Raw genomic sequence first — 25,029 nt, 5'->3', positions numbered from 1 at the left:
GGAAGAACCAGCCTGAGGCCCGCCCTTGGACCCCGGCAAATGTAAGCCCTCCTCACATCAAAATAAGTGCACGTAAGTATTAAATGTACCTGTGTGGAGTCACGTTAAAGCCAAAGATGGACGCCGGATGCCCAGTGCTGTCTCCTGCCTGCTGAGGGCACACCGCACCTCCATCCTACAGGGCAGGGCCTGGCAATCTGGTACTTATGGGCCCCTTCCAAGCACACAGGGAAGGACAGAGGGAGACAGGCCGGAGTCACAGACACAGCAGACAGCACTCAAGTTCTGATCCAAACACGCTGCTTTATTCAAACCGGGTCAAACTGGCCAATGGGAACCTGAGCCCTGCTGAGGGGCCTCCAGCAAGGCCTTGCCTGCCACCTGTGTGGGCCCAGGCTACCCGTGACTTCAGCACTGCCACCTGGGCCAGGGGCCCTGTGGCACCCTCAGCCACACGAGCCACTCAAAGCAAGGAATGAACAAAAAAACCAAACGCACGCAGTAGTCTCTGCCCAAGCCCCAGCCCACACTGGCGGGAGCCAGGGTCCCCTCTCCCCACACCCAAACCCTGCTTTAAATTAAAAAATAAGCCAGTATACATCGTAGAAAATTTCTCTTAAAAATCTCACAATTTGTAAATGTATATTTTTTTCTTTAACATAAAAGTTTACAATATACGGTAAAACAAAAGGCTCAGGAAAATAATCTCAAAAAGAAAAAAAAAAAAAAAAAAGAAAGAAAGAAAAAGAAACCTGAAATTCTGAATTAAAGCTGAAGGCGTTTTTTAAACCCTGTTGTTGAACCAGTGACGTGTTTTATTGTGCTGATGGGTCAGAGAAAAGAAATATATTTAAAACCTCAGTCCAGACGCGGCCTCCGCTCCCCCCCAGGTCAAGTGGTCGTTTATTTTGTGTGTGATTGTCACGAGTTCACCAGTCCCGAATCCTGCCCTGGCACCATCCCCCTGGCTAGCGCCGGTAGGGATGGAAGCCCTGAACGTTGTGGTTCTGCCCGCGTCCGAAGCCGCTGCCACCAGCGGGGGGACCCCCCGAGCCCGGCACCGAGGGGCCCCCGTAGGAGGGAGGCTGCTGGCTGGGATCCGAGAAGCCTTGGCCGAAGCCACTCAAGTCCTGCCCGTAACCTGCTGGGAGAGAGGCTGCTTAGCTCGGAGGGGTCTGGGACATCGGCCTGCCCCAGGCTTCTGCCAGAGCGTCCCTGCCTGCTCTTGTCCCCAGGAAAAGGGCTGGTGTTCGGGCCTGGGGTCTGTGGTGCCACGGTCCTGTCCGTGTCCTGTCACCCTGCCCCATGCATCCCACACACGAAGCAGAACTGGGGAGCTCCAGGGCACTCAGTCCCACAGTGCAGCTCAACCTAACTTCCCAATAACCCTTTCAGCTAAGCCCAGCATCCCTGAACAAGACACTGCCAATCTGTCAGGGGGAAGCTTTGTGAAGGGCAGTCGACTGACACCACTTCCTGCCTGCCTGGCCAGTGGGCAGCACGAGCCTGGCGGGACTCCCCAGCCAGAGAGAGCACCAGCACACGTGGACCTGGGCTATGGCATGGGTTTGTGGTTGGCTTGTACTCCAGGGAATAAAGAGGTAGAGAGGCCGCACCTACCCACCACAGGTGCATGAAAGCATGTCCCCAGACTCAGGGAGAAGGCAACTCCCCAGGGGTGAAGCTCAGAGCTACAGCAGGCACAAAGACACAGCCCACGGCGGCCACAGTACAGTAGGGCTTCCCAGGGCTCAGACATCAGCGTCAGGTGAGCAGGCCACGTGAGCACCCACACGCTAGTCATGGGTGACACGGGCTGGAGGAGTGAGTCCACCGTGCAGAGCATGGCCTGCTCTCTCGGAGGACCCCGGCGGTTTCAGGTCCCTGCACCACACAAGCAGCTCACGGGGGCCAGGAACTGCAGTTTTCCGAGGACCTGAGGTCCCCTCTGGCTTCAGAGGGCTCTTGCGTGCACACACACTCACCCAGGTACACAGGACATAAAATAATTTTTACAAAGAAAATTTCATTCTACAAAAACAAAATAAAACAGGAGCAGGCGTGGAGGAACACGCTATCAATTCCAGCTCTGGGGAGGCAGAGGCAGGCGGAGGTCTGTGAGCTCAAGACTAGCCAGCAACAAAACCAACCTGGGTGTGGTGGAGCACAGAAGTCACCAACGCCCTTCGGGAAGCTGAGGCAGAAAGACCTCATTTAGAGTTCAAGCCTGTGCTACAGAGCGAGCTGAGAATGAGCCTCTTTCTAAAAAAAGTCACAAAGGAGGAGGGGTTGGCAAGACAGTGTGGAGCGCTTCCTGGCCGGCAGGGTGATGCGCACGAGGGGCCCTGGACTGTATATGTACACACACTAAACGTAAAGCTTAAACAAAACAAAACAAAACAAAAGATGACTGAGAATGTCAGTCAGAGGGACATATGCCCAGGCCCTGTGAGAGAGAGAAGATTCAAACCCAGTGCAGAAGCCTGGTGAGGCGAGGGTTCCTGCAGCAGGGTGAGGAGCCAGGCTGGGGCAGGGGTGGAGCAGCCTTCCGCAGCAGCCCAAATCAAACACGACGAGGCCCTGGTGCCAGAAGAGGTGGCCAGGGCAGAGACTGGCCACTCCCCCCACCTGACGAAGGCTGGCCTTGGCACTGGCTCCACAAGGGCAGGGGCAGGCAGAAGCTCCCAGGCAGCCAGCACACACAGCAGTCACAAGAGCCCACCCAGCTCTGCCCACACACCTGTCCTAGCCTCTGGCTACACCACAGAGGGACTCCCCCAGAAGACAGTGGTGAAAGGTAGAGAGCCTTCATTAAGGCTCAACAGGACCTCTGGGAGCCAGCTGCCCCACAGGGACATCAAACGGAACACGGCAGCCCAGAATCCAGCCTGGTGACCTCTCCTGCGCCTGCCTGTTCAGGAGCAGCTGGCCACAGCCACTTACCATATTGGCCGTAGGGGAAGTCCGGCTGGGCTGTTGGGGGTTTGCTCATGTCTGGGGCAGCCTGAGATGGAGGTGGCGGGAAGGCCAATGGGGCAGCCCCTGGGGTGGCAGGTGGAGGAGGGACCCCTGGAGGGGCGAACTGGTCAGGGGGTGGGGGCGGAGGCCCGTAGCCAAAACCTGCAGGGACAGAAGAAAGAACAGGATGAAGAGCTGGCAGCAGCGGCACAGCCGAGTCTATGCGGTGTCCAGCAGGCACACTGTACCAGGCACCACAGCGGCCCGGGCGAGGTGGGCTGCTAAGGACAGCCCAGACCCCAGCACCAGGCAGCAATGTACACGGCCAGGAATTCTAGGTCTAAACCGGGAAGCCACAGCTAGCCACTCCTAGGGCTAGGGCAGCTACTTGCTGAACGCCTGCCTAGCCCCAGCAGGCCCTGGCCTCCACCCCAGCACCAGAAGGAAAGAACCACCACTGACCACAGCATCAGACTGCTTAGGTCAGCCAGCTGAGCCGGCTGTGTCCGTGAGGTCCAGGCGAGATAGGCAGGTGCTCTGAACCTAAGCCGGCTGCTCTGCCTCGGGCAGTACGGGCTGCAGGCCTTATCAGTATCTGCCCCCCTGGGAGTAACAGTGGGGCGTCCTGGGCCAGCTCCTTCCCAGAGCTCTAGCACACACCAACTGCCTGGCGCCTAGCCATCACTGGCCTAAGCCTAAAGCAGCACAGCCCAATAATCCAAGAACATCCCATGAACCCTCAGCCCTGGGGGATGAGCGCGGGTCACAGTCACTGCAGACCCAGCAGGATGGGGTGACAGTTGACATGGGGTCTGTCCCACTGGGGTAGCACTCACTGAACTGTGGTGGGGCGCCATAGCCCTGTGGGAAGCCCTGCGGTGGGGGGAAGCCTCCAGGCGGTGTGGACACAATGTAGGAGGTGAAGGGTGGGGGCGGGGGCGGGGCTCCTCTGCCCGCAGGGGGTGGGCCGTAGCCACCTGCAACATAGAGGGGGTAAGGGCAGGGTAAGGCCCCGGCACAGCCCGACCCAGGTCCAATCCACGGTGTCCTCCCAGCTCTAGCAACCCCATGCCCACAGCACAGCAGGCCCGCGGCATGCACTTGGCCCACTTCCACTCTTGACTCACCAATGGCCTGTCCTGCTGGCACCCACATTCCTAGACAGAAAACAAGAGAAGGTGCCGGTCAGTCTGTCAGAGTGACTTCTTTTGGTGTTGCCACAACTTCCTAGGCATATGCACTAGTTTCTCAAGAGTCTCAGGAGGAGAGAAGGGCCGTCCGTGGCCCAAGGAAAGAGAGGAGCCAGGCGACAGGCCCGCAGCTCTCTGCTGCCCACAGAGCAGGCCACGCGAGTGCCCACCGCTGCTCTGCCAGACTGTCCCGGAGCCAGAGCCGAGTGGCTTTTGTCAGAACAAGGCGGACACTACAGGACGGGGCTGTGCCAAGCCCCAGTGCACGGACAGGGTCCCTCGGGGTTCGGCACCCAGATACAGCGATCCAATTCCTGCTGAGGCAGCTCGAGGCTCTTGAAGGAAGAGCCCCGCCCCTCACCCAGCAGAGGGACGGAGGTCCATGCAGGGCCACCAGGACTCAGGGTGGCCGAGAAGCCTGCCCTGCCCGCACAGACAGTGGTGGGTGGTGCAGGCTTGCCAGCTTGGCCCTGAGACCGAGGCAGGAGGGCTAGAAAGTGAAGTCAGCCCGGGCGCCACAGTGACGCTGTCTCTAGGAGAAAGGTAAAGAAGGGACTGTCCCCGTGGCTGCGGCGTCAGCAGTCAGCTTCAACTCGGCCTGTGACCTCAGCGCACCTCTAGCACTGAAGGAAACGAACTTTCATGCTCTACTTAGGTCAAACAGGAAAATTCTAGAAAATAGGAGGGGCCACCTGCGGACTTGGCTCTCCTGGGCAGCCACTGCCAAGCTCCTATGTTCACTGTTGCCAGCCAGGGACTAGGCAGAGGCAGTGACACACTCGGTCAAAGTGACATCACATGGTCTTCCGAGGACAACTCAAGAGCGGCCTCACACCCAGCCCTGGAGCTTCTTGCAGCCTGGCTCAAGGGCCGGCGCTTCTGCGGGGGTGCTTGCCCCAGCACTGAGGAGCAGGGAGGTAGTCACCACCTCCGGGACGCCCTAGCGGGGCAAAACCATGCCTGTCTCAGCGGGGCCCAGCCTTACCTTGTGGGCCATATCCTTGCTGCCATGTGGGCGGGGGCTGACCCGCCCAGCCGTTGGCTGCACTGGGCGCGACGCGGCTACCCCACTGGCTGGCTCCTGGCTGGCCTGCCGCTTGGTTTTTGCTGTCCCGAGGTTCGGCCCGTTTAACCTCCACCTAAACAAAGCAAGCGCACTTTAGGGGGAAGCCGCGGTGGCGCCCCTGCCCTGCAGACACCCGTGGTGGCTTACAACTACACTTAACACCTTACGACTTAAAGTGAGTACTTAAGATAAGCTTACTTAGGCCAGTAGGTTTCTTTCTTTAAAAAAGTTTGCTCTTTAACTTCTTGGTATAAAAAATGTTTCTCAGGTACCACAGTTGCATCTGGAAGACGCCTTGTGCCCCCCCACTGCAAGCAGCAGGAGGCCAAGAGCCCTCGGGAGACGGCGAGGCGGGGCGCCAAGGGTGCCCTCTTCAGACTGGTGGCAGTCTCCTTCCACCCGAGCCCACCCGCCGCCCCCGCATACCTGAGAAACACGCTGGCTTTGACTCGATTATTTAGAATGTCTAGTGGAAGATAAAGACTTACCTTCCCCAGGCTAACGCTTAAAGAGTCTCAGTTAACTCAAAGGCATGTCAGAGGGAATGATGTAAGAGCCTTACAATACAGCTAACAAAAAAGTCAACAAACATGCAATAAAATGGACATTGGGATCAGTAAGCAACCTTCATACTGTGTTTGGCAGCAGCCTAGCCCTGGCCCAGCAGGGGACAGGGGACAGCAGACAGGGCCCGAACAGAAGCTGGTGTGCATGACCTACTTAGGCCAGGGTGCAAGGACAACCTCCCTCTCTGCTGAGGGCACAACTCAGCAGGCCCTGCCCAGGCCGCCTGCGGAGCCAGGGTTAGGCCCAGAACACAGGCTCCTGTAGGGCCCTGAGAGAGGGGCTAAGCACTCGGGCCTCCCCATTTCCCAGCAGAAGCACAGCCCCACCCCCACCCCACCCCAGCCCGAGGGCTGTCCCGGTGGTGGCAACTTGGTGGGAAGCAGAGGCTGAATGCCCGGGCAGTGTGAAAGCAGGGACAGCTTGGAGAGAGCGAGCCCCTGCAGCCCCTGAGGACTCGTCCTGCTTACAGAGCAGTCTGTGCCCAAGATTTGGGGAACTTGGGCTGTGGCTTCTCTGTTTGGGGTTTCATCACCATGCAGGCCGAGCTCTCTGGACACATAAGAGTCCACCAGGAGCTGCAGTGACCAGTAAAGGTCAGCAATGGGCAGGCTAGGGTCTCTAGGGGAGGGGATCTGGGGACAGACCCTGGACAGTACATAGAGACAGCACCCTCTGAACTGCTGGCAGCTACTGTGCCCCACAGCCTGCATGCTGGCTTCAACCGAGGCCACAGCAAGTGTCAGGACAAGGCTGCCCATCTCACTGGGCTCCGTCTAGGAGGAAGAGCCTGAAGCCCACAGCCTGGGTCACTGCACAGTCCCAGAGCATGAGATGCCTTCTGCACCTGGGCCCAGCACAGGCAGCCACAGGAGTGGCCGGGAAGGTGGGGGCGGGGCAGGGTGCTAGTCTTAAGGCTAGGGCCTGACACAGCCAGGGCAACCATGCATGCTAAGGTGGCTAGCATGGACTTGAGGGCTAAATGGGAACCCTGCGCATGCGGCCATAAAGAGCTGAGGCCTGGGATCTTGGGAGGCCCTGGGTCTGCCCTGCCCACTCTGGCAGCAACACAGTATGAAGACGGAACACCAAAGGTCACTTGACTGCACGTGGTTAAGTGCTATCAGAGCATGTGGCTGGTCCCGGAGTTTCACAGTAAGTGACCCGATAGAAAACCAATCCTTCAGGATGTTTCAGTGTGCTCAGTTTGGAGCTGGGCCTCGGCTGGCGGGGACCCTGCTCATCCCATTAATGTCACCGTTACAGAAGGGGCTGGGCCACATCTGAAGGAGTGGTCATGGAAACCGAGCCTGAGGCAACACTGGGGTCTCACTGAAGGGCCCCCTCCCAGGGCCCTCCCTCTGCCCCACCCCACCCCCGTCCAGGGACAGCGCCCCCTACACATCCTGCTGGGAGTCCCCACTCTCCAGTGAAACCCCTCATTGCCTAAGGCTTGGCTTGGTCTTAAGGTAAAATAAAACTACAACTACACACTTTTTTGCCCATGATGTCGTGAAAATGCATGTTGACAGCCTGGTCCACTGATTGTTCGTCCTCGAAAGTAATAAATCCAAAACCTAGCCAACGACGAAGAGTGAATCAAGGTAGCAGGGCGTGTGACACAAACAGGATGATGAACAGTATCAGGGCGGCCACGGGGTGGAGCTGGGCTTCAGACACAGCCTGTGTGCAGAGGCGCTACGGCCAGGTCGGGGGGAGGGGGAGGGACAATCGGTGCCGTTCACCCTTCTCCGGGCTGAGCGTGTGTGGCCACGGGGAACCAGGGTGACTGGGAGGAGGGTGTGTGTGTGGTGTGCTCTGGCTCTTCTGAAACCCAGCTTCTCCCCCGGGGTTTGCAATTCGCTTCGCAGCTAGTGCTGACAGCAGCCCCCGCTGTTCTAGGCGGTACCGAGTGCAGTTCCTATCGTGCCTCGCCAGGCTTACCCAACACTGTTGGCTAAGCCCGCGGAGTCCTACAGCTAACAGTCCTATTCCTCTATGCACATACGCTATAGGTAAATACAGATAATACACAAAGATACAGGCCACAACAGGTTCCAGCAGGTCAAATTCTGCTGTCAGCAGCAACAGCAAGAGGCATGGTGTCATCAAAAAAAAAAAAAAAAAAAAAAAAAAGAAAAAGAAAAAAAGAAAAAAGAAAAAAAAAAGGAAAAAAGAAAAAGGAAAAAAAAAAAAAAAGAAAACTTCAAAGGAAAAAAAATTTAGCATTTCCCAAACACAAGAAAGTGGCAGTATAAACGAAGTTTGGTTGGTCTGGGCAAGCGCGGCCACCCAACTAGGGGCAGGAGGGACAGGGCCTCTGGCCTCCACCGAGGACATAACGAGCACTAATATCTCCTCAAGCGCTCAGGCCCAGAGACCTCAGGGACAAAGGGCGAGGGAGGGCTCAAGACAGAAGCACCCAGAAGGGCGCCAAGAGAACTTTACGGTGGAGACGGAAGGATGTGACAAAGGTGCCCTGTGCTCTGTGACAGGGGAGCTGGGAAGAAGTGGCCTGGGGACAGGACACAAGCTGATGAGATGGGGTGTTGGGGCTGAACCAGAAAAGTCACCCTAAGAGGACGTGGCAGGAAAGACGCAGGCTGGAAGAATGGAGCTGAGGGAGCAGGGGGAGGCGCAGAGAAGGCCAGGGGCTTCGGGACCCTGCTGTCCTATGCAGATGCGCCAGGGCAGGAGAGAAGGCAGATGGACGGGAAAGGTGACTTCTAGAGGAGCTGGGGGCTGAAGAGACAAGACCAGGGACAGAGGACAGTAAAGGAGACTGCAGACAGGTGCTCAGGGATCAAGAGGTCTGGGGGACAAGATGGCCTGCTATCAAGTCAGCAGACACAGAGCAGGAAGGGAAAGGGATGCTGAGACCCACCAAGACCCTCAAGGAGTCAGTAAAGCCAAGAAGACAGGAGGTACTGTAGAGGCCCTGCTGACCCAACCGCTGCCATCTGCCACCCACTGGGACACTTCCAAGCCCCCAGGGGATACAGGCCCACACGCCAGCCCCGAGGCTCTTGACCCAGCTCCTGCTGCCCCTCCAGCAAGGGTCAGCAACACTAGCTGGGTCTGGCCAGGCTGGGCGGCAGGAGGGCGGCGGCAGCTGTGCCAGCCGTGGACGGGAGGACCTAGGAGCTGCCCTCAGAGTCCTGCACACCGAGGCTTCGCAAAGTCAGGCGGCATTTGGAACACAACATAGTGATGAAGACATGTGAAAAGTTGACATTCTCTCAAACGGCGGGAGTGTCTGAAGCCACCGGGCTAGCTGGGTCCAGGCACAGTGCAAGAGGCCGTGGGTCGTGGGGGAGGAGCCGGGGCAGGCTGTCTACAACGCTGTCAGAGGCAGCAGCGGGACAAACACACTGAAACTTCGTTTACACCCCACGGGAGCAAAGCCGCTCCGTCCTCTGACTGCGGGCGGGCCTGTACCTGTGTGACTTAACTTAGCACCTGGAGAGAGATCTAGAGAGACATCGTTAATCACAGACAATCACAGAGAGAGGAGACAGCTTACTTAACGGTACCGTATTCTATGACACTACGTACGTCATTAAGCATGTATGTCTACCGTAATTAAGACTAAGACTTAACAGCTAAACCACACGAGTGAGCAGTGCGTCCTGGACAAGTGGAGGAGGCTCAAATGGCAAACTATGCTCCTGAGGGGTGGCTCCATGGGCACCTGAGCAGCACCTTCACTGACAGGGGACATGTGGATGATGGCCGTGTGGACTGAGGGACAGATAGCGTGAAGGTAGCAAGAGTGAGGTGAGGTGAGGGTTCTGTGGCGTGGAGCACTGTGGCCCGAAAGGGACTCAACCACAAATGTGGGTGACAAACAAAAAGAAGGTCTGGAGAGCACAGGTGTCACCTGCTTCCTGGCCAGCGTGGAGTGAGTGTAGGCAGTTAGGGGATGGATGGAGTCTAGGGCCCTTGCTTGGCCTGGCGTGGTCACACAGCAGACCGGGGCGACTGGAAGGAAGGGAAGGAGTCTGTGCTTCGGAAGACCTTTAAACAGCTGTGTTGATGGATGTTCATGTCAAGTGGTCAGACTGTCCCACAGGGAGGTGAGAACAATGTGTGATGTGAGTGGGAAGCATGGAGACTGTCTGGGCATGTGGCCCAATGGCACTGGCTGTGCAGCATCCAACCCTGGCCTGTCTAGGGCGAGATAGTTTGCCATCTGAGGGGAGGACATGGGTCAGGATGAACGGGCTCAGCCCTTACCTCGAGGCCGCTGCTTCTCTGCATCATAGATCATAACCACCTCGGTGACCTGTGGACAAAGGATGAATGAGACAGGCTTTGTGGAGGCAGGTGCCACAGACCCACGCAGCCAGTTCCAGGCAGTTCCAGGGCACTAGCCAAACGAGAGGCTTGCTAAGGCAGACCAGCAACTGTGTCCTGGTTCCATGTCCCAGGAGGAGTGAGGTCTGGGAGATGCCAGGCAGTCTCCCCCTGGCCTGTGCTATGCCCTGCCAAACGGACACACCGCCCTAGGGTCACCAGGATGCTGCCATGCATGATCATAACCCAGCACAATGCCTAACAGCTAAGGACCCTGCTGTCTTGTATGCCCCACCCAGCTGCTCAAACCCCTCAGTGAGCAAAGGGCTCCATCCTGTCCCAGGGGCAAGGCCACACCCAGGAGTTCCAGCCTCTGGGAGATGCACAGGGATAAGGCAAACACCTCGAACCAGGAGGCGAGCTGCTCCCACAGCAGAACCCTATGTGAGCATAAAGCCAGGTGTCTAGGAGACACAGGGCTCAGGGACCTGGTTTAACTAGGGCCAGCTGCCTGGCCACGAGGCAGCACGCCTCCCCAGCATGGCTAGCTCCTCACTGCCCACTGCTCTGCTCTCCCCAATGCCCCAAGCAACACTGGCGGGAGAAGCAGGGGTAAGGGCACGCCAGGGGCTGAGGTAGGAATGGCCACGGGGGCCCGCAGAGCTCACCACTCCGAACTTCTTGAAGTACTCCCTGAGCTCCGTCTCGCCGCAGTTGTGGGGAATGCCCCCCACAAAGATCTTGTTGGATTTGCTGCTGTCGCTCCTGGGTCCTTTCTGCTGTCAGGGAGGAGGGGGTCAGCGACTTCTGACAGACGCCCCCCAGGCTGGCTACCGCATGACCCTTCCCGCTCTTCTACAGCTCCTGCTGAGACAGCCTCGCTACGTAGGCCGCACTGCCCCTCAGCTCACGGCAGTCCTGGCTGCCTGGGGCTCTCCAGTGTTGGGCCAACACACACGAACCACATGCCCTGCCCCTCGTGTGGCCTTTCCTTGTTCTGGCTTTGTTTGGTTTTTGTTTTTGAAGGCTGGGTCTCACCGTGCACTTCTAGTCCACCGAAACTCACCATCTCGATGAGACTGACCTTAAAATCAAAAGATCCACCTGCCTCTTCCTCCCCAGTGCTGGTACTAAAGATATGCACCTCTCATTCCCATCTGTGGCCACCCAGCTTTTACAGCTCCCGAGTCACCTGAAGCCAGACCACATCGGGAAACCGCAATGCTACCCTGGGACACTAGGAGACAGGCGCCTGCGGCATTTTCTCAGTGCCACACACTCGGCCTCGGACCACAAGAGCGAAAGGTCTGTGAGCAGGGCAGGGGAGCGTGGGCGGCGCTTCCACAGCTCAGGATAGCTTCAGCGCTCACCTGAGAGCCTGTCTCAAACAAAAAGCCTGCACTGATGGGCTGGCAGGGTGGCCCAGTGGGTCCAGGTACGTGCCATCAAGGCTAATCCAAGTCCGAGTCCTGAGACACACATCACAGAAGGAGAACCAAGGCCAAATTGGCCTCTAACATGTCCGCACACTCTGGCATGCATGTCAACACACCAAACTAGTAAACGGAATAAAAAAACTGGACAGTAACAACAACCCCGCGATGTCTGAAGCAGGTGGGTCTGAGCTGCAGGCCAGCCAGGAGCCTGCAATATGAAGACAGGCTTTTGTGTTTTCTTTCTTTCTTTCTTTTTTTTTTTTTTTTTTGGCTTGGGACGAACCTGGAGCCTTCCACATCCTAGGAACTACACGCCAGTGGCCTACATTCCCAGTGCAGATGGGGATTTTGGCAAGGTTAAAGAAAAACACAAAGGCAGTCTCAGGAATACCAGCTGGCAATGAGAACTTGGGGACATAGGGGACCTGGAAAAGCTTTGGCAGTGGAGCAGCCAAGGAGGACCTAAGCCTCGCCTCGCCTCGCCCTCCCCCACTGCTCCTCTCCTGCCCATAGCTCTAACACTCTAACACTCTGTCCCTTGTGTGAGGACCGCCCGATCCCCATGGTCCTAACTGCTTTGGATTAAAAGAGTCAACTTCTGGGCTGGCTGTGGCTGCACAGGCCTGTCAGTCAGCCCAGCATACAGAGATCAAGGCAGGAGGACCCTGGGTTCCAGGCCAGCTTGGGCTCCACAGTAAGACTTGACGGCAAGGGAGCGCAGAATTGTGCTAGTGACAGTGGGCTCACCCAGGCAGGAGCTCATGTGTGCAGTGTGCCTCACCAGGCTGGCCCATGCTGAGGAGTCAAAGAGCGCGACCTACAGGGCAAAACCCCAGCAGCCAGAGCCAGCCGGTGCCAGAGTGCCCACAGCAGAGGCACCCATGCTGAGGGCTGTGAGAACAGTTCTCAGGCAGTATGCTGAGTGCTATGCTAGGCTTACAATTTTTCTGGAAAATGGCTTTCCTAAAAGAGAAGGGGTGGGGCTATCAACCAGCACCAGCTTGCTGAGCCTGGGTTCAAAGCCCACCTGTCAGAGGCAATGTCTTAAGAGCAAAGTGCTGGAGAGGAGGCTCAGCGTTTAAGAGTACTGGCGGCTCTTCCAGAGGACCCGGGTTTGATTCTGAGCACCCACACTGGGGACTTACAACTCCAGTTCAAGGGAATCTGACAAGCTCCTAGCTCCTTGGGCATCATTCACTCAACCAGTGCACAAACATACATGCAAAGAAAACGTCTACCCATGAAAAAATTCAAATAGATTTGAAAGTAATTCGGGAATGGCAGCTAACACTTAAGGTCCCAGCATTGAGAGGCCGAGACCATCTCAACAAACAAATGAGCTGCTTGCAGAGACCCCAGGCACCACGCACAGTGTATAACCCAGACTCCCCCTCAAGCAACCACCTCAGCCCATGTGGAAGCAAGGCATAATCTACTGCCAGGCAGAGAATGCTGAGGTGCAGAGTGGAGCAAGCACCGTATCAGGAACACATCTGGCCCCACTCACCACGAGCCTGGAGGGATTGGACAGGTGTTAGGCTCCTGCCGCTGAGGGGCACGGGCCGCCCTGTCTTCTCCAAGTGGGACTAGTAAAACTACGCACCCAGCCTAAGACTCAGGTACTTAGCTCTCAAGGGCTCCAGCATCCACTAGAATCCCATTTCCCTTGGGTCAGTGAGCAGAGTGAGAGAACGGTAGCCGTGCCCAGCCCAGCCTTACCCAGCCTTCCTTGGGCCGTGTTCGCTCTGGCTGCATCCCCCGAGGTGTGCATGGCTTTGGGTCGATCTGTGGGAAATATCAAGAGCTGTGAGCAGAAAGCTATCCCACTGCCATGGGCGTTGACTGGCTCCTGTTGCAAGCACCCATCACTCCCCAGGGCATGTTGCCTCAAGGCTCCTCCCTCTCATCCCCACCTTCAAGAGCCGACTAATTCAGACACGTGGGCAAAGATAGGGAGGGCCATTAAGTCACTTACATTCCGGCCATCTAGGGTGTGTGGTCTGCTGGCCAGCACTGTCCCCACACAATTGGGGTCTTTAAACTTGACAAATCCAAAGCCTCGAGACTGGTTGGTGGTTTTATCTTTCATGATGACACAATCCACAACCTCGCCATACTGGGAAAAGTAGCTGCGCAGAGTCTCTGCTCAGAGCCGGGAACAAAAGCACACGTGTCCCTAGCTTAGTCATAGCCTCCACACACACACACACACGTATGCACGCACACACCACATGCACACATGCACACAGAGACCATGCCTTTGCAGCGTGCCAGCTTCACCCAAGGTGCCTGGCAGCTAAGTGCTGAGAGAGGCCACAGCGTACGGATGGCCATGGAGAACTCACATGCCCAGCCACCCTGTCTTGTGCTGGAAAGGTTGCATTAGCCGCAGGGAACAGTGCAGGGCTGAAGAAGGGCACCACTACCACCCAGGCATGCCGACTTTAGGGCAAGCTCTGCCCAGGAATGCAGGCCTAGGCCCACAGGCCCCAGAGCCAAGCTTATCCACGGCGGCAACAACGCAGCCCCTACCTTGAGTGGTACTCCAGTCCAGGCCACCCACGAAGAGCTTCCTGCAGGGAAAAGAAGAGTGCAGGGTCAGCTGACCCTTCAGGGGGTGTCCCGCCCACACCAGGTCCACAGGAAGAGGATGTGCTCAGTCAGCCTGTGGGGCACACAGAGCTCGGTGAAGCTTCTAGCAGAGAAGAGATAAGACCGGGCTGCCACAGAGGTGACCCTGCCAGAGCCATACTGCCAGGAACAGAGCCACCCATGACAGGCCACACTGCCCAGGCTCTGCAGATACTAATCATCAGGAGGGCAGCTGCGGCCTAAGCCCAAGAGATGCTCAGCCAACTAGAACAAGACCCTAGCTAGGACATGGCCCCACAAAGCCACTGGACAACAGTGGGCAACAAAGCCTGGGCAGTGGCCCGTCATCCTGAGGCCCATAACATACAGCACAATCTCCAAGGCCAGCTGCATCCAGGTGAAGAGAAGCAGTTGTATCAAATGGCCCTTGGGTCTCGGCACTGAGCATTCTCCATGTCACCTGAAGCACCAGAGACTCAGGAGTCATTCAATCCCTCCCCAGCTCTGAGGCATGGGGCATGGCCCAGGAGGCTGGGGTAGCCTGCCCCCAGAGCTACCACACTGAGCTTCTGCTTGCCGACCCCAGCCACGATATCTGGGGCAAGTCCCTGAGCAGGAGGAGTCCCCAGAGCCAGCACCACCATCCATTTCCGGACATTAAAAACAAAAACAACCTTCCCACCTTGCAGAAGTGCCAGGCTACAAACCAGAGGGCGCTGTACAAACAGGCACATTACTGCCAGGACCCTACATGCGAGCCAGAAGCTTCAAGACACAAGAGCCATCAAGTGGTCCAACCTGCCCCCAAAACAAAGTCCCATGGCAAAGGTGCTGGCCACGGGCAAGCATGGGTAATCACACAAGTCCCTCCCTTCTCAGTTGCGGGAAAGGTGCCCTGTCCAGTCTGCCGGGCAGGGCTAAGGGCAAGGCTACCAGCCCACTGGCCTCCTGGAGCCAGATGTGTGCAAAGGATCCAGTCTAGGCAACTGTGCAGGTGGCTTGGGGCCCGGCCTCATTTACATAAAGCCACAACCTGGGGAGCGCAATGAGATGCCCACTGAAAGCAAAATACAGCAAGCTCAGCTCTGACAACACCAGCTGCTGGCGGCAGGGCTTCCTAACAGAGCAGGAGGCACAGGAGGAAGAACCGGTCAGATGGGTCCAGCCTCTGGGCCCAGGTGCAGTTTCAGACACGGGGACTAAGACAGTGCCCGGCTCGGTGGCATGCGTGTGGAGAAAAAAGAGGAGAGCCAGCTGGGTCGCCAGCAGAGCTGCCGTGGAGGGGCACCTAGGACTCGGGGGGTGAGGCCCCATCTCTTCCTGGCCTGAGGCAGCAGAGCACATCCACAGCCCGCGGTGCTGCAGGCCCAGGCGTCCACGTGTCAGTGTGTTAGCGTGTCTATTGTTCTCAGTCATGTCTGAGGTAACATGCCATTCTGCGGGCTAGGCCTCCTGGAGCCTTCAGGAGCCCGTAGGGGCGTTCCTGAAGCTGCTCACCCCTGGCTCTGAGGAAAGCAGAACTCGGGGCCTGCCTGTGTGCAGAGGGTCTATGTCGGGCTCAGAAGAGTCCATCAGGTGAGAGAGGCCCAAGCTCACACTGGTTCTGGAAGGCTCTAGGATGCAAATTTCACTTCCTTTGTAGCTGGACTCAACCTCTAAGCCTGGGGTAGGGTCAAGTATAATTAAACCTGGGGTAGAGGCAAGTATTCAAACAAGTAAGGAGAAATGAAAGCCAGAGCCTTGGGAGGGCCTGTTGGCCAGGCACCAAACCCCAGGAAACCGGCTTCTAAGACCCAGGCTGGATGTGGAGGGAAGGCGAAGCCAGCACCTGCAGACTCAGGGTAAGAGAAGGCTGCTCCGCTCTGTGGGGCAGGCTATGGGTGACAGCACAGATCAAGGTGCCTCCAGGGGGAGCTGGTGAACTCAGTTACAGGCACCCTGCCATGATCGGGCAGCCTGCACCCCACATCCTGCTGCTAAACCCGGAACCTGCAGCCCTCACTTCCCTTCAGGCTCTGAAGGCCAGAAAGAAGCCCTTAAAGGCAGGCTTCTTGCAGCACATGGCGGCAAGCACCGCACAGGGCCAATCCTGGTCCCTCTGGATGAGGCTGATGGTCCACACAGAGCAATGGAGGAACCAGAACCTCAGCCCTCCATGAGCCTGAGCAGGGCCAGCCCCTACTGCCTGTCCCCAGGCTGGTTCCCTGAAGTGGCGCAAGGATATCACTGAGGGGCCTCATCTCTATTACTTCCAATAGGTGCTCCTACCCTCCCAGCTGGTCCTCCACGCACACACACACTTGTCACAAAGCCCAAAACACAACCTCAACCCCTACAATGGCAGCCCCTGGAGAGAAACAGTCCTGTTACAGACCCACGGCCTCCAGGCCAGTGTGCCTGCTCTTCCTTCCCCAAGGCCGCTCATGCCTGTAACCCTGAGACTGTCTCCAGAGAGAAATGGATCCTCAAGAGTTCTTGGGGAGCCAGCTCAAAGCCACAGCCAGGCACACAATAGGCACCTCCAACACAACATCTGCAGGCCCTGGACTGCAGCCAGGGAGCAAAGGCCCTGGCCAGAGGCAGCCCAGCCACGGCTTGCGAATGAACTGACAACAGAGCACTCCCAACTGCTGCCCGTGCCAGGGTCTTCTGAACCTGTGGAACCATGGCCCATCGCTCAGCACCATGCAGGCCACCAGGGCCGAGGGGACACTTATCTTCACTAAGTACTCCAGGACGCATGCAAAGGATCCCCAGCACATTCCCTGCCTCCTCTTACACCCTCCAATAAGCTGTCTCCGAGCAACTGCAGCTGGCCTGCAGCAGAACACCCTGGCTGAGGGCGGAGGTCCTCCAGGGCTCAGGGCCAGGCAGCTGGTTCCTAGGGCAGGGACACTGAGCAGAGGGGCCTCTAGGTGAAACACAACATACAGGATGAGCTCAGCCCCTCTCTCACAGGCCTGTCACTGCATCCCCCGGTCTGCCAGTGGAGCAGCAAGAAGAAACTCAACCCAGCCTGAGCTGCCCAGCAGCCACATGAAACAGCCTGCACTGGCCCCAGATAGCCAGGGCCTTCATCCGGCAGAGGAGCCGAGGCCTTCCTGTTGAGCCCTGCCTGGCCTCCAGGATGCCTGCTGTACCTGCCTTTCATTCTCCAGGCGACAGTGACAGCACTCGGCAAGCCAGCTATCAGATGGACTCCCCCCACCGTGTCCCCCAGCTCTTCCCTGTGGGAGCTGGAGTGCAGAGTGGCCTGGGCCATCCAGACACACTGCAGGAGCCTCTGCTCAACATGGGCATGAGCCTGACATGCGGGGCAGACTTTGCAGGCATAGCCCTCCCACCTCCCAAGCCACCTGTGAGAGCTCCAGCAAGCAGGGCCACGCACGAACCTCCTACATGGCTGACTTAACACCCGAATACAGAAAACCACATTCAGGATGCAGAATTAACCCCTCCAAGTTGTCCTCTGACTTCTCCGTGTGCATCACGGTGCATGGGCATGTGAACACACACACATAATTTTGAAATGCAGGCTGGACATGGTGGTGCGCGCCTTCAATCCCAGCACGCAGGAGGCAGACAGGTGGATGTCTGAGTTCCAGGCCAGACTGGTCTACAGAGAGTTCCAGGACAGCCAGGGCTACACAGAGAAACCCTGCCTCGAAAACCAAACAACATATTATATATATATATATATATATATATATATATATATATATATATATAATAAAATATAGTTTCAGGCATAGTGGGGTACACCTTTAATCTCAGAACTCAGGAGACAGAGCAGGTGGATGTCCCTGAGTCTAAGGCCAGCCTGGTCTATGTAACAACTTTCTGACCACCAAGGGCTATGTCTTAGAAAAACAAATAAACAAAACAACAACAACAACAAAAAACAACAACCATAAGACTAGTGACGGGGCAAAGCTGCTGGCTTTTTCAGTAACCCAACTGCTACACATGGAGGATCTGCTATTTGCAACTTTAGGGTGCATTCCCAGCACTAAAAACAAAAACAATTTCCCGGGCAGTAGTGGCACATGGCTTCCATCCCAGCACTTTGGAGGCAGAAGCAGGTTGATCTCTTAGTTCAAGGTCAGCCTGGTCTACAGAAAGAGAGCTCCAGGACAGCCAGGGCTACACAGAGAAGCTCTGTCTTGAAAACAAACAAACAAAACAAAACACTCCCTTTGTAAATAAAAGCTGGGTGTGGTAGGGCACACAGTTTTAATCCCCGATGCAGGAGGCAGAGGCAGGTGGATCTCTGTAGGCTCAAGGCTGGCCTGGTTTACATGGAACACTGCAGGATAGCCAAGACTACACCAAGAAACTAACTCCAAACCAAAACCAAAGTAAAGCACAAAGCCTGCCCTTTGGGTAGCCTCCCGGGGACCCAGAGTCCCAGGTTCTGCCCAATCTAGGCACACACTCCTAGTACCCAGTAGCCTGTGAGGCGGCGCATGGCACCTGAGTGTCCTGGAGGTCCATGCTGTGATGGGGAAGGGCTGCAGGAGATGATAGAGCCAGAACCTTGTGACCTGCCTGCCAGGCCCACAGTGGCCCTCCAGACCCCACGACACACACAGGGCCCGCTGCCCTCACGGGTGGCAGCCAAGGCCTCAGGCACAGCAGCCCCCTTCCTTAGAGCAGATCCACAGGAAGTGCACCCCAAGCCGACCTCATGAGAAAACACCGCCCACCAGGCCTGGGTACTCTGTGCCGGGCACACCCAACACTGAGGACAGCAGGCAGTTCACCCCCTGCCCCAGGAAGTCTGCCAGGCAGCAGCCAGACTCTTCTGCTACAGGCAGAGAAATCTGCTAAGGAACCATGATACAGCGGGGGAGAGAGTACAGTGTGAGAGCCTCGCTGTCCCCAGCCCAGGTGCAACAAATTGCGGGTAGGAAAGTGAATCTCCAGCATGCCTGGCCATGTACACCAACCTGTCACGTTGCCGCACTTGAAGGGAGAACCTCAGGATGCTACTGAGAATATTTACAGAATATACAGGCCAGAATATTTACAAAGCAGCACAGAGGGGCATTCAAGGCCTACCAGGAGAACTAAAGTGTCCCACTGGGGTCCCAACAAAGCCCAGGCTCCTTGACTAGGTCCCTTTGGAATTCCAAGTTTGTTTGGATCCCTTAAGCTCTGACTGATCACAGAGAGTAAAGTCCTCACCTGGGGCTCCCCAGTCCTCTAACTCCTTGGTTACCTCCCCGACTCCCATCTAAGGTTCCAGAGCTCTAAACAGTTCTCTGGTGGCCCCTACAATCCTCCAGCCTTGTTTCCTGGTCTCCCAGCACTCTGTACAGAGTCCCTTGTATTCTGAGCTATTGTTCGGGGTTTCCCTGACACCAGGCTCCTAAGCGAGTCTCCGCACCACCAGGCCTCAAGGTCTCCCAGGCCTCAAGCTTGCTCTTGCTCTGGGTCCCCTGGCCAGATAAGCAGTCTGAGGGGTGGTCTTCCTGGCTTCTGTGTCGCTCTTTCAGGTTTCCCAGCTCCCCTGAACTACTGTTTATAGTCAGTCCTAACACACTGTTTACAGTCTCCTTAGCTCACTGGAGAACCCCTCTGGGGGTCACCAGGGACCCCCGGGGCTATCCTTTGGAGTCTCTCTGGCTTTAAATCCCCCTTTGGAGTTACTGAAGTCCCCAGGCTTCTCCCTATACTTTAGCCTATTCTTTGGAGTCCCCTAGTCCCCCAAGTTATCATTTGGTATCTCCCTCCCCACTTGAACTTCACTTTGGAATCCCAAGCTCATGGAGTGGTCTTTTGGTATCTCCATGACTGACCACTGAGCTCTCATTTGGAGTCTCCCCAGCCTTTCATTTATCCTATAAACAAATAACAAAAATAATTTACAAAAAACAGAGCTCTCTTTTACTCCTTACTTTCTGGACCTCCCTGACTCAATTTTTGTGTCCCCCAGTTCAGCCAACTATCTTCTGGAGTGTCCCAGGCCCCCGAGTTAGCCCTTCACATCTCCCGAGTTCCTCAGCTGTCCTTTGGGGTTCCAACTATCCACTGGGCTCTTCTAAATTCTGTCACTTCTGTTGGAGGTCCCTCTAGCCACCTGAACTAGCCTGTATGAGCCCCCCAGCTTCTGAGCTCCTCTTCAGAGGTTTCCTTATTTCCTTAACCACAACTATGGCTTATGGTCTCTTACAGAACCAAGGCTCTCTTTTGGGGTTCCCTCAGCCCTCTCAACTCTCCTCCTCTCAACTATCCTTTGGTATCTCCCAGACCCCATAGCTCAACCCAGAGTCCCTTACACCCAAATATATCCTTTGGGAGGGTCCCTTGGTCCCCTATTCTATAGGGTTTCCCTGACCCCCTCCCCAATTCATTTAACCCCCAGCTATTCTTTGGGGGTCCTCTTCAGTCCTAGCTCCTGTGTAGGATCCCTCAGCACCCTGAGTTCTTTTGGGGGATCTCCCTGACCACTAGTCTATTATTTGGTGCTCCAAGCCCCCTGAATTTTATGTGAGGGGGGTCTCCCTGCCCCTCAGGCCCCACTTAGGGGGTGTCTCCAACACCTGATCTAACCTTTGGTGTCTCTGTCTTGTGAAGTATTATTTGATGGTCTCCCTAACACCTGAACTCTCATTTGGAGAGTTCCACAACCTCTAAAATTATCATCTGAAGACCCCTTGGCCCCAAGCTCCACTCAGGAAGCCCTCAACCTCCTGACCTGTTCTCTGTGGTCCTCCTCATCCTGGCACTTCTATGTAGGTAACCCCAGCAACCAAGTGAAATTTTTGGGTACCCCTCAGATCCCTGAGCTATCCCATAGCATCTCTCTGAACCTTCAGCACCTATAACCCAATTTATGGTGGGTTATCACTGACCTTTTATGTATCCTTTAGGATCTCTCAGCATCCCTTAATCTACCTTACGAGGTCTGCATGGTCTGTGATCTATCTTTTAGGACGCCCCACTCCCCAGAGCTATCCTATGATGTCTCTTTGATCTATATTCTTAAGAGACCTTCAGTTTCGCCAATCTAATATTCGGGGTTCCCAAGGGCCCTGGTCCATCTTTGGAGACTCCCTACCACCTCGGATCTCCTGTGGGAGGTCTCTCAGCACCCCTAATTACCCTATAGTGCCTTCCGGACTCCAGGAATCCACTCAGGGGGTCCTCAACACCCTCGATTATTTCAGGGTCCCTCAGTCTGCTGAGTTATCCTCTGGGATACCCCTGGCCGGTGAACTATCCTTTAGCGCTTCTCTCACTCGGGAGTTGCCATCTGGGGTCCTTTCAGTCACCCAGGGGCTATCTTTGGGGCGACTCCAGCACCTCGGCTCTCCTGTGAAGTCCCGGCCCGGCCGGCCCGGCACCCCAGCCTCCCTTGCTCCCGGCCTGGTCCTACCCCGTGGCCTCACCCGATCTCGTCGGCGCCCGCGCTGTTCATGGCGCCCCGTCCCAGCCCGCTGCGCCCCGCTCCTCCGGAAGGTCACCGCTCGTCCCTCCCCGCGGCCGCGGCCCGGATCTGCGCAACGGCGGCGGCGCTGAACCTCCTCCCTCCGCGCCAACGGTCGCTGCGCGTCCCCGTGCCGCCGCGCCGCCGCCCTGCGCACGCCCCGGCGCGCTCCCGCACGGGGCCTCCGGGGGCGGGGCCAGGGGCGCGCCGCGCGTGCGTGGCCGCTTACGAGCAGGGACGCAGGGCTCATCTCCGGCGCCGCAGGGCCAACCGAGCACCACGCTTCCGCCCCATCGAGTGTAAGCCTTCTGGGAAATGTAGTCCTCTGCATTATCTGTCTTCAGAAGGCGCGCGGAGGGAGGCAGCCACGTGCGTGCGTGCGTGTGCATGCGGCGCCCAGCTCTCCGGGGCGTGTAGGGCGCGCGCAGGCGCAGATGTGGGTTCCCCCCTTTCCCCACTCGCGAATCTCGGTCTTGCGTGGGAGCCTACGAGGGATAAAGTCCATGGTCGCCCCTCAGGGGCAGTTGCATAACGCAGGCTGCACGTTCATGCCCCGAACTGTCAATCTCCCGGTTTTCCCTTTTCCCAGAAGATGATACGGAGGGTCACAGAGGCTGACTCACCTGTCCAAGGTCATTCAGTTAAAGCCCGATGGGGATCAAAGTAAAAATTAACCAAGTTCGCTGGCTATAAATAAATAAATAACTAAACCACTGTCCCCCAGTACCACTAACATGGACAGCCAAACTATTTTACTATTGTCTATTGTCTGCTGGCTATCTTCTCATTAGGATAATCTGTCTCTTCCTCTCTCGTTGAGAGTTCCCTGTCTCAAAAAGGTATATATATATATATATATATATATATATATATATATATATATATATATATAACATTAACAGCAGCAGCAGCAATAACATAATAAATAAGTAAACAAATAAAACGGAGTAATAGCTCAGTTTGTAGAGCACCTGTCCAGGCAGAACAAGGCCTGGGTTCCAGCCCTACACCACCTAAACAGGCATAGCAGTGCAAACCTGTCATCCCAGCACTCAGGAGGTTGGAGAAGAAGGCCGGGAGTTCAAGGTCATCCTGGGTTGGCTACACAGTGATGCCAGCCTATGCTACACGAGTCCTTCTCAAACAAACAAACAACAACAACAACAAAATACAAACAAAAAATGCCTCGCAACAGGGTGGAGATGGCACAAGTCTCAGGAGGTAGAGGCAGGCAGATCTCTGAGTTCAAAGCCATCCTGGTCTACAGAGCAAGTTTCAGGACAGCCAAAGCTACACAGAGAAACTCTATCTCAAAAAAACCAAAAACAAAACAAAAAACAAAACAAACAGTACTTTGAACTTGAGGGCAACCTGGGACCAGGTCTTCATAGTGTGGCCCTGAGTCAATAAATAAAACAAAATAAACAAATTTCTTTCTGTGCTGGTTGCAACAGCTCAGATCATAAAAACCAAAGACAAAGAAAAAGCTACTTGCTAGTCAGGCCAAAAGTGATTGTTTGGAAACAGAATCTCCCTAAGTAGCCCTGGTTGGAATTTGGAGATTTCCCTGCCTCTGACTCTGGAGTGCTGGGATTAGAACACTCAGAGCAGTGGAGCAGTGGAGGCTGAGGTGGGGCTGGGGTTCAGGCACAAAGCTCAGGGAATCCATCTGCCCCCTGCCCCTCAAGGAGCAGGAAGACATAGCAGTGCACACCGGGGATCCTGGCACTGGAGAGGCAGAGGCAGCAGGATCTGGAGTCTGAGCTCACCTTTGGCTATGTAGGCATCTGAGGCCATTCTGAGCTACATGAGAACCTGTTTAAAAATAACAAAAAGCAAGGGGCTGGTGAGACAGTTCAGAGTACCGGCTGTCTTCCAGAGGACCAGACTCATGTTGGGGCTCACAACTGCCAGTAACTTAACTCCAGGGGATCTGATGCCCTCTTCATGCCTCCCTGGGCATTGCACACAGGTGGTGCACAGACACAACCCCCATACACACAAAAAAATAAAAAACACAACAGCCGGGCATGGTCCCAGCACTCAGGGAGTTCAAGGACAAGCTGCTCTACAAAGTGAGTCCAGGACAGCCAAGGATACACAGAGAAAAGAAAAACTCTGTCTCAAAAATCATAAATAAATAAATAAGGAAACTGTCATGATTCTAAAGAGAAGGCCTGGTCTCCACTCCCAGTTTTTAGCTGTTTCCCCCATCTGCAAAATGAATTTATCAACAGTTACTGCTGTAGCATATCTTAAACATTGAAAGAGTTTTACATTCTTTCAGCAGCACTCGGAAAAGTCATCAGATCGCTAAACCCAACATGCCCAAGTGACTTAGGAGGAAAGTACAGCCCGTAAGTGGCACCTGTGAATTGTAGCGGCTGGGAAAGGGATGGTTTCTTGGACCAAATCGGGCCAATGCGTGTCTAAACTTGAGACACCCAGGCAGGCCTGGTGACACATGCCTTTAATCCCAACAGTTCAGAGATCGGATCAGGCAGAATTCTGTGAGTTCGAGGCCTGCTCTACATCGCAAGCTCCAGGCTAGCTAGGGCTACCTCGTGAGCTCCTGTCTCTAAGTAAACAGATAAATATAAATAGAAAAATCAACTTGGAGGAGCAGCGAGGAGGACAGCCTCTTCAGACTGGCCGCGGGACGGTTAATTGAGTACCCTTGCGAGCTAGCTAGGCAAATGCATAAAGTCAGGCAGCATTCCAAATGCCAGGTGCCCAGGGATCTTGTCCGGCTCCTAGCTGAAGCTACAGCATTGCAGCTTCCAGCATAGGTTACCTTCCACAGCACTGGCTCCTCAGGTAGTCTCCAAGCGTCCCGCCCAACCCTGCACCCAGTATGTAGGTCCCGCCCCTCAAGGCTCCAACTTCTTGTCCAGACAACTAGGCCCCGCCCAGGCCCGTAGGCTCCGCCCCGTCCTTAGTAAAAGGCCGAACTCCGCTCAGCTCTCAGACAACCACCTATCCCTCCGGCCCTGCTTCCTTAGCTCCAACCCCAACCCTAGCGGAAAGCTCGGCCCGGGCTCCTCCTTTGTCTCTAGCAAGCTAGGCCCCAGCCGTGGGAGAAGACTAGGCCTCGCTAGCACAGGGCTTGGACTTCATCCTATAAACACCTACCCCACAGATCTGTCCCCATCCGTAGCAGAAGGCTGGACCCCACCGCCTCAGCCCGCTGGCCCCGCTCCTTAACTCTGTCCCTCATATTTCGCAGACCGGCGACCCCACCCCATTGCTCCGGTCCCGCCCCTAGCAGCAGGCTGGACTCTGCCCCAACCCACAGGCTCCATGCTGTATGGCTCCTGCCCGCATCCCTCACAGCAGGCTGGATTCTGTCCCAGCCCACATGCCTGCCCCATCCATAGCAAGTGGTTGGACTCCTCCCAGCCCACCCGAGCAGGACCCACCCCAGTCCATAGATCCGCCCCTAACAGAACTTTATTCTGGGTTCCAGCCAGGAGACCCACCAATAACAGAGCCTCA

General features: G+C 56.0%; 1 protein-coding gene and 1 long non-coding RNA gene across 7 annotated transcripts; one reads left to right on the top strand and one right to left on the bottom strand.

Moving 5' to 3' along the window:
• Positions 1 to 283: 283 nt before the first annotated feature.
• On the bottom strand, positions 284 to 24,732 carry Dazap1 (DAZ associated protein 1). 6 transcript variants are annotated; one of them, XM_060371108.1, is made up of 12 exons: positions 24,667 to 24,732; positions 14,043 to 14,083; positions 13,486 to 13,652; positions 13,230 to 13,295; positions 10,743 to 10,853; positions 10,015 to 10,063; positions 7,273 to 7,355; positions 5,134 to 5,287; positions 4,086 to 4,115; positions 3,795 to 3,935; positions 2,944 to 3,120; positions 284 to 1,144 (listed from the first exon to the last, which is right to left on the bottom strand). In XM_060371108.1, exons 3-12 carry the CDS (start codon positions 13,597 to 13,599, stop codon positions 969 to 971), a joined length of 1,101 nt encoding a protein of 366 aa, XP_060227091.1. In that variant the 5' UTR covers positions 13,600 to 13,652; positions 14,043 to 14,083; positions 24,667 to 24,732; the 3' UTR covers positions 284 to 968. The 6 variants fall into 6 exon arrangements, with proteins under 6 accessions (XP_060227091.1, XP_021497516.1, XP_021497518.1 ...); XM_021641841.2 differs by lacking the exon at positions 24,667 to 24,732 and adding an exon at positions 21,497 to 21,687; XM_021641843.2 differs by lacking the exon at positions 24,667 to 24,732 and adding an exon at positions 21,497 to 21,686 and having other exon boundaries at positions 284 to 1,141.
• On the top strand, positions 5,262 to 5,834 carry LOC132648760 (uncharacterized). The gene is made up of 2 exons (XR_009587160.1): positions 5,262 to 5,389; positions 5,483 to 5,834. It is a non-coding gene; the product is annotated as an uncharacterized LOC132648760 (long non-coding RNA).
• Positions 24,733 to 25,029: the final 297 nt, after the last annotated feature.

This window comes from Meriones unguiculatus, chromosome 17 (genome assembly GCF_030254825.1).
Source record: "Meriones unguiculatus strain TT.TT164.6M chromosome 17, Bangor_MerUng_6.1, whole genome shotgun sequence".
Lineage (NCBI taxonomy): Eukaryota > Metazoa > Chordata > Mammalia > Rodentia > Muridae > Meriones > Meriones unguiculatus.
Note: the sequence above shows the minus strand (reverse complement) of the source record. Positions and strands in the feature narration are given on the sequence as shown.